This window comes from Myotis lucifugus, unplaced genomic scaffold (genome assembly GCF_000147115.1).
Source record: "Myotis lucifugus unplaced genomic scaffold, Myoluc2.0 scaffold_646, whole genome shotgun sequence".
NCBI classification, from domain to species: Eukaryota; Metazoa; Chordata; class Mammalia; order Chiroptera; family Vespertilionidae; genus Myotis; species Myotis lucifugus.
In genome coordinates, this window is record NW_005871694.1 from 47,826 (window position 1) to 56,470 (window position 8,645).

The window sequence follows — 8,645 nt, forward strand, 5'->3', positions numbered from 1 at the left end:
AATCCCCCTTTTCTCACCACTCCCATATTTAAATTCTCTTCTTGTTAAGACTGCTTTGAATTATTGATTTCAGAGAGAAAGGGAGAGGGAGAGAGAGAGCTAGAAACATCAGTGACGAGAGGGAATCATTGATTGGTTGCCTCCTGCACGTACCCCATTTTATAATCATACGATTGCCAGAAGGTGAAGTTGTATCTTTCCAAAGATAGGTGGGGGGAGATCTTCTTGGCTCTTTCACGGAAGACCTTTTGGCTCAGCGTCTCCAAGACCAGGAGAAGAGAGGCAGGGGTGGTCTCTGAGTGATAGCATGGCTCTTGGGAGGCTTTCTTCACTTTCTCCTTTCCAACCTTCCTAAATTATGGGAAGACAACTTGGGCGTGCATGGGTTTTCAGGATTGATGAGATAATTTGCCTAAAATGGCCTGTTCCTTTAAGAGTAAAGGGAGCCCTGGAAATCCTCCTGGTTGTGCAGAGAGGCTCATACTTCTGGGTATCTTAATGCTCTTCACATCTCCTTCCACCCAATCTGCCTGGTACTGTAGCAAGAGCTGGGAAGGGTCTGGTACAAGCTAACAAGCCAGCCTGCCACAGTTCCAGGGATGCTGGCAGAAGACAAGAAACGTCTTACTCGCAGCACAAGTGGCACCTACATCCTGTTTGAGTTGGTGCTCGTGCCCACCAAGTCCCATGGAGGTGACGTGGAGCAGCCCAGGCGTAAGTTGCACACACAGTGGGTCTGCATTACAGCTGAGGAACCCACGGCGAAGGTTTCCGGCGAAGGGAACCGGAATCTTTATAATGGACTGTAAGCAGACCTGCACAAGCTTTGCCTCAAAGGAAGACATTATATTTATTAAGCTGCACAGTCAATAAACCCATCCCTTGCTCCAGAGAAACACTGTCTCTATCTTCTAAGGCTGTTTGCTCTGCCAACATCCTCGGAAAGTCGCTCTGGAACCAAGGCCATCGGGGCCTCTGTGCACAAGACCCGTGAAGAATGGTCCTGCTACATCATCTGGTGGCCCTCCCAGAGGTCCCAGCTCTCCCTCTCCTGAAAGTACCCCGTGTGGATGTACACATCACCCTTGTCTGTGGGAAAATGTCCTTGAAAGTTGGTGCCCTACTTTCCCTTCATTTTGGTTTCCTCAGGCCAACGAAACAAAGTAGGTGGCTCAAAACAACAGAAATATTGTCTCACCATTCTGGAGGCCAGAGTCTGAAATCAAGGCATTGATGGGCCATGCTCCCTCTCAAGCCTGCAGCGGAACCCTTCCTTTCCTCTTCCTGGCTTCTGGTGTTTTGTTTTGCTGACAATCTTGGTCTTTCTTGACTTGAAGATGAATCACCCCAATTTCTGTTTTTTACCTTCACATGGCCTCTCCCTATGTCCCTTCATATCATCCCCTGTGTGTGTGTGTGTGTGTGTGTGTGTGAGTGTGTGAGTGTGTATGAGTGAGTGTGTGTGTGTGTGCGAGTGAGAGTGTGTGTGTGTGAGTGTGTGTGAGTGTGTGTGTGTGTGTGTGTGTGTGTGTGTCTGCCTCTGTGTTCAAATTCCTCCTTTTTGTAAGGACACCAGACAGATTAGGGCCCATTCTAATGTCCTCATTTGAACTTCGCTACCTCTATTTCTAAATAAGGTGACATTCTGGGGTCCTAGGGGTTAGAACCTCAATGTATTTGTTTTGGGATACACAATTCAACCTATAACACTATCTCTTAACCTATGATGAACAGAATTGGGTCAGGGTTGGAGAGTGTGGGGCTGGATTTCCAGAGAATGTGCCCTGGCTGGTGGCCCTTCCCTAAATGAAGGCAACTTTCTCTGACTGGGACATTCTCTGCATTTGAGGGCGGGAAAATGAAGTGAAATTTTAAGTTTCCTTTTATTCAAATTTGTTGCTCTGTGCCCCCTCCCCTTTTTTGGGTTTTCAGATGCGGATGCAGTGGCCGCACAGATCCTGTCTCTGTTGCCGTTGAAGTTCTTCCCAATCATCGTCATTGGGGTCATCGCACTGATACTAGCGCTGGCCATCGGTCTGGGCGGTGAGTATGATCTATTATTCAGTAGGCTCTCAACTCCCTATCCAGGCACTTAAACTTTCATGAGCTCCCCCCTCCCCCATCGTGGTGCCGCCAGCCACCCAGCCTTAATTACTGGAGGCAAACATCCTTTGGGGTTGCCCGCTTTGAGTTCAACTTGCCTGTGTGAACGTAGAGCCAGCCTGGGGCCCAGCAGGGGCTGTTGGCCACGCTCGGGGCTTTGTCACCACAGAACCTGCCCAGTTAGAAGTGTCCACGGGCACCTGATGAAATAGAATCCACAGGCAGGAGGCGGGTGCGGGGCTGGGGGAGAAGACAAGGAGGCCATTCAGGCCAGGCCCAGCACGCCTGCTATTTTTAAAAGAAGGTGCTTGTGGCTTTTGGGAAAGTGAGTCATTTGGATGGTCTCTCACAGGGAACAATATCCCAGTTTCTCTTTCAAATACTGGAATACAGGTGAGTGTAATTCTCCACCTGCTCGGCTGTGTGGTCCGCAGTTTCTTCACTCGCTGCCCAGAGTCAGACAACAGGAGGTGGACCAATTGCGGGGGGTGGCGGGGTGCGCAAAGAGTCCTCACTCAGGGCTCCTTGCTCAGCTGGCTCAGCTGGTTGGTCTGCTGACATGCACTTTCTCTCCTGACCTTGAGCCCTCTCGGGTCTAAGTTCACCTCCAGTTGTGGCTCAAGGCCACTTAGTGAGACGGAGTGGGGTGCAGCAGCCCCACCCCCTGGAATTTGGAACAGAAACTGGGCTGTGACACAGGTGCAATTTCAGTGGTGCTTCATTACTGATGGGCAAGCTCAAGGGCCTGGGGCAGGTGGATAGTTGTTGTGCTGCACACTGAGGGAGCCCTCTGTTAATGTTCCCGTCTTCTCCTGCCCTCAGTCCACTTCGACTGTTCCGGAAAGTACAGGTGCCGGTCGTCTTTTAAGTGTATTGAACTCACGGCTCGGTGTGACGGCGTCTCGGACTGCAAAGCCGGGGAGGATGAGTACCGATGTGGTAAGGTCCTGTCTCTTCACTGTAGACACAGGCGGAAGTTAGCACCACTGGGCCCTCGCCTTTCCCATCTGTGAAATGGGTCCAAGTTGATGCTAGTGTCAAATTATGTTCTCAACTGCAATCCAACGGGCCCCCAGGAGATCCTGGGCTGGGTTTAAGGGTGGTGGTGTTCTCTGAAGCTTAAACTGGGTTGAGGAGACCCCATGAGCGATAAGAGATCTCCAAGAGAGTTCAGGGGGTCCAGGCAGCCGGGGGTCCCTGTGAGGGTGGGGCGCTGTGGGCGAGGAGCAGGTCAGACTCAACAGAGGAGGGTCTGGGCTGGCTGCAGAGGAATCTCTGCGGCGGCCTCAGGGCTCTGCTGGCCACTGACGGGTTGTTGTGCTCGGGCGCCGGCCAGTCCGCGTGAGCGGTCAGAATGGCGTGCTCCAGGTGTTCACAGAGGCGGCCTGGAGGACCATGTGCTCTGACGACTGGAAAGGCCACCACGCTAGCATCGCCTGTGCCCAGCTGGGGTTTCCAAGGTAACGCAAGGAGCACCTCCAGGTGACGGGTAGAACATGAATAGTGGTCATGGTGAGACAGCCACGTGGGCGTTTCCAGGGCTGCATCTCCTCTCACATTGCACCCTCGTGGCAGCCCCATGATGACGGGCATCACCTTCTCCGCTTCAAGGTGTGCAAACCGAGGCCCCGGCACACCAAGTGGTGCTCAACATCACTCAGGAAATGGCATTTCGGGGAGTGTCTCAGGGCCAGGAGAGACTCAGGTGCAAATATGTGGTAATGTGATAAAGAGATTCAGAGATAAGGACAACCCCACCCGCTAGCGCCCCAGGTCTCAGCTATGGAGCAGCCTCCGGCACCACCCCTCCTGGTCCTGGGGGTCACATCCTCATCCCTGCACACACTCCCACGCAGCCCCAGAGAACCAAGTGCAAAAAGTCAGCAGTTTGGTGAAAACACAAGTATTCATAACGGTTGCCTAGCAACGTGTAGGAGAAAGAACTGTTGTAGTGAAATCTTCACTTTTCAGTGTTTGCTGTTGTTGTGTGACTTTTTTTTCCCACTAAAATGACACATTTTCTCCTTGGTGCAGGGGCCTCTTTCTCTCTCCTGTCCCTTCCTTTGACGCGATAACTGCCGTCTTCCATGGGAGCCTGCATGTCACCTTCCTCTCTTTGCTCTTGATTCTGAGCTCAAAGCAGGCAGGCTCCTGAGTCACACATGCCACATAGGAAGTGAGCGTGGCGACAGGGGTGACCTTGAAAACACATCCCTGTTTGTATCTCAGGAAACGAGCTGGGTGGTTAAGGCTCACTGCTCTGAATCCTCCAGGACCCTCCAATTTCAAATTTGATTCATCATAGCTCCTTTCTTAGCTCCTTTCTCCATGAAACCCCAGAGGCCCTCCAGCCTATACCCCTGAGGTCTGTCTCCATCTCCCCAGTGACTCAGAAATCAGCTGCAATTCCAGCTCAGCAACAATAGCCAACACCACCACTCAAGTGCCTACAAGAATCCTGTAGACTTTCCTCCTTGTAAACAAGCACAGATACAAGTCCCCCCCCCCCACACACACACTCCTAAAGTTGGACCTTCTTTACCATTGTTCTCCAGGAGGCCTGTTTCCTGACACTTTCACCATGTGCTTGCTGCTGGTGTCCCCTGACGCTCTTCCTCCCATGTGTTTATCTTTCTGACAGGGACCCATGCCCACTCTAGGCAGACTGGGAAATTATTCTCCCCGACCTCTTGTTCTTGGGGTGCTCGGCATCCCGACTTTGGTGCCCACCTGAAGCACCCACCCAGTTCTATGTTCTGTTCCCTCTGGGGCTGGCTTCAGGCCAACCAGAGGTCTGTGCAGTGGAATGTATCAGGGTCCCACCCAGCTGCATCAGGAACTGGCCCTCCCGCCCAGGTGCCCGGAGACTATGCTCATGGGTGGAGCCAGAAGGGCCCTCCGTTCCAGACTCCACCAGGTTTAGAATGGAATGCCTTGATGAGTTGGCAAGAGGAAACCACTGATGGTTTGCAGGGACACAGTGACATCCCCCCGGTATTCCTGTAATAGTGCGATTTGGGCACACTGATTATTGGGGAAACATGGCGATGTTCCCCAGTAGGAAACCTGTGATGCTGTGACTTGGGCACATTGACAGTTTGGGGGGTACACTATGTCCCTGTAGGATACCTGTGACATGCGTACATGACAGTTTGGGGGTACACTATGTCCCCAGTAGGATACCTGTGATGTGGGTACATGACAGCTTGGGGTACACTATGTCCCCAGTGGGATACCTGTGATATGTGTACATGACAGTTTGGGGTACACTATGTCCCCAGTGGGATACCTGTGATGTGGGTACATGACAGTTTGGGGGGTACACTATGTCCCCAGTAGGATACCTGTGACATGTGTACATGACAGTTTGGGGTACACTATGTCCCCAGTAGGATACCTGTGATATGTGTACATGACAATTTGGGGTACACTATGTCCCCAGTAGGATACCTGTGACATGTGTACATGACAATTTGGGGTACACTATGTCCCCAGTGGGATACCTGTGATGTGGGTACATGACAGTTTGGGGGGTACACTATGTCCCCAGGAAGGTACCTGTGGTCCTGGGACTTGGGCACAGGTTGGTGTGGAGCACGGAGTGAATTTCACGCCGCGTCTGTTTCCAATGTGCTTGTAGCTACGTCAGTTCAAAGACCCTCCGAATGGACTTGCTTGAGGAGCAGTTCCAAGAGGACTTTGTTTCCATCAACCACCTCCTGCCAGACGACAAGGTGACGGCTCTGCACCAGTCGGTGTACGTGAGGTGAGCGCCAGGCAGGCCGCGGTACGGCGGTGCGCGGCTCCGCCAGGACACAGAGGCCCGGGAGCGTTTCCTCCGAGGCACGGTGGGCTGGCCGCGTGGTTAGGTGGGTGGGCACGCTGGCTGCAAGAACCTAACCCCAAACCAGCAAATGTGGCCGGCAGAGGAAGGGAGGGGGGGGAGGAGGAACAGTGACGGGCACGTACGTCTAACCACAGTACTGTACCTCACACAACAGGGGCTCCCGTGTGTTTCGGGGGGAGGAAGGAGGGAGGGAAAATTAAAAAGAAGAAATTTTTGCTCACAAAGTCCTTTAACATGTACCATGTACATTTCATGTTCCTCAAAGTCAGGAGGAAGGTAAAATGAAGTGTCCCTAAGTGACACCCGGTGCCTGAAGCTTAGAGGGGTCACCTGCCTGGTGAGAGTCAGGGTTCTGAACCCCAGTTCCGATGCTCTCCCTGGTGCCTGGACCAAACCCCCGGAGGAGTGTGTCCTCTGCCCCAGGAGACAAGTTTGTCACCCTGTCCGTCCTGTAATTGGCAGGCACCGTTGGGCACACACGCAGTCCGTAGGGACAGCCCGTTTCATGGCGGGACTGGGGCTCTGACAGCAGGACAGTAAGGAAGGGGTCCGGGTGGATTATGAGAAAAGCAGGTGCCACTCCCACCCACGCAGGGGGATGCCTGCCAGGCCCGGGCAGTCACAGCTCTGCTCCAGGAGTCCTGGCCCAGGTGTGTGTCCCAGGTTCAAGGACTTCGTGCCAGGAGAGCCTGCCACCCGTCCAGTGGGCACTCCACGTCCCCCGGGGGCCAGTGAAGAACATTGGGGTAACCGTGACGCGGAAACGACCCCGGGAGATGTTTGCATGACAGAGCGCGTTGTGCACCTGATCATCAGCTCCGCAGAGCTGAGCAGTGCTCCACCCCATGGCCGGCAGTCCTCACGCTGCCGGCATTTTGAGGGAAGCCTGTCACACCGGCTAAAATTGCACTCTCTATTCAAGAGCAGGGGAATAGAGTTTTATTTTTCTTTTACCCCAAGATTAAGTTAAAAATGTGCATTTCACAGCCTCGGGGATTTGTCACTAAGCCCACTCTTTCTCCACTTTAGGGAGGGGTGTGCCTCGGGTCGTGTGGTCACCTTGAAGTGCACAGGTAAGAGTTTTAGAAACACAGAGGTCAGTGGAAGCCAGAGCTCGATCACTGACCCCCCCTCCTCTCCTCCTCGGAGTCCCCTCCTCCTAGGTGCCCTGTGGGAGTCTGTGGACTCCACCTCCAAGGAGGGTCTGCCCAGTCTCACCTGTCAGGTGGGGGAGGCAGCCCAGAGTGACTGGGCGTGAGGTCCTGTCACTGTAGTGGCTCCAGTGGCCTGACTTCCTCCTCCTTCTACCCCCTCCAGGGACAGTGCCCCAGACCCACCCCCAGGCGGCCGTCCTTCTTGCTGGTGGGGGCGGAGGGGCAGCGTTTGGCTGCAGGGGTTGGGTCTGGAGGAGTCAGGCAGGTGCGCGGGCACCTGTGTCAGTGAGGAGGGGCTGTGGGGGACTCCCATGCTCCTGCTGTGCGTACCTGGGGGAGGGGTGCCTCCAGCATCGGGCTCTTTGCTCTCATGGACTCTCCCCACTGTACCCCCACGACACCCCACTCGTCCCACATCTCGGGGGGCCTGTCCCCACCCCTCACCGTGTGCCTCTCCTCCCTGAACTCTTCGGGGCTGTGAGCTCTGTGAGGGGGCAGATGCCAGGGGAGGAGGGTCTATGGGACGGACCCCCAGCCCCGTTCTCCCCCGACAGCCTGTGGTCTGAGGAGGGGCTACACCGCACGCATCGTGGGCGGAAACATGTCCTCACCCGCGCAGTGGCCCTGGCAGGCCAGCCTTCAGTTCCAGGGCTACCACCTGTGCGGGGGCTCCGTCATCACCCCGGTGTGGATCGTGACCGCTGCCCACTGCGTTTATGAGTGAGTGCTCCGCTTCCTGGGAGGGGTCCAGTCCGGGCCGCGGTGGGACCGGGCGGATTTGGGTGGTCAGCGGCAGGTCCAGGAAGCAGGCAAAGGGGCCAAAGTCATACCCACGTGGAGGGACCTTCCCTCCTCGCCGTGGACCATTACCGTGGGCTGCGGAGACCTCAGGCCGCGGCTCTCACAGAAAAGATAGGACGCTCCCACACAGGAGGAAACTGCGACAAGGTCTTAGACCCCCGTAGCTGGTCACGGTGGACCCTGTGGTGGCCGAGAGGGTGAGAGACAGTGCAGGGTTGTGGGGGCAAAGAGTCCCCCTCAAGGGAGGTGAGCAGAGGAGAAAACTACAGAAAACACTCGGCTATCTTTGCTCCCTGTTATTTTTGCTTCGCTCAGAGGTGCAGGGAGGGAGGCCGCTGCAGGACACGCATCGGGGGAAGGGGGGCTCTGTGCTTCTGCAGGGCAGGGGGCTGAGGTGGGTTCGAGCACAGGCCAGCAGGGCCATACACACCTGCCATCTCCCTGGGGCTGGGGCTGGGGACACCTGAGCCCCGCGGGTGAAAGGGGCTGGACGTCCCTGCTTGACCTCCCTGTCTTCTCCTTGCAGCCTGTACCTCCCCAAGTCATGGACCATCCAGGTGGGCCTCGTCTCGCTGCTGGACAGCCCAGCCCCCTCCCACCTGGTGGAGAAAATCATCTACCACAGCAAGTACAAGCCCAAGAGGCTGGGCAACGACATCGCCCTCATGAAGCTGGCGGGGCCGCTCACCTTCGACGGTGCGTCTGGATTTCCTTGTCATTCGCTGGCTCGCATGTGTTCA

At 55.2% G+C, this 8,645-nt stretch overlaps 1 protein-coding gene across 1 annotated transcript in view; it reads left to right on the forward strand.

Annotated features, from left to right (window-relative positions):
* Positions 1–8,645, forward strand: part of LOC102432282 (transmembrane protease serine 3) — a 19,753-nt gene that overhangs the window by 3,455 nt on the left and 7,653 nt on the right. The window contains exons 2-8 of the mRNA XM_023746265.1: positions 1,933–2,043; positions 2,926–3,042; positions 3,440–3,563; positions 5,744–5,869; positions 6,980–7,023; positions 7,659–7,824; positions 8,432–8,601. Of these exons, the coding sequence (XP_023602033.1) occupies positions 1,933–2,043; positions 2,926–3,042; positions 3,440–3,563; positions 5,744–5,869; positions 6,980–7,023; positions 7,659–7,824; positions 8,432–8,601 (858 nt within the window). The remainder of the gene's footprint in view (positions 1–1,932; positions 2,044–2,925; positions 3,043–3,439; positions 3,564–5,743; positions 5,870–6,979; positions 7,024–7,658; positions 7,825–8,431; positions 8,602–8,645) is intronic.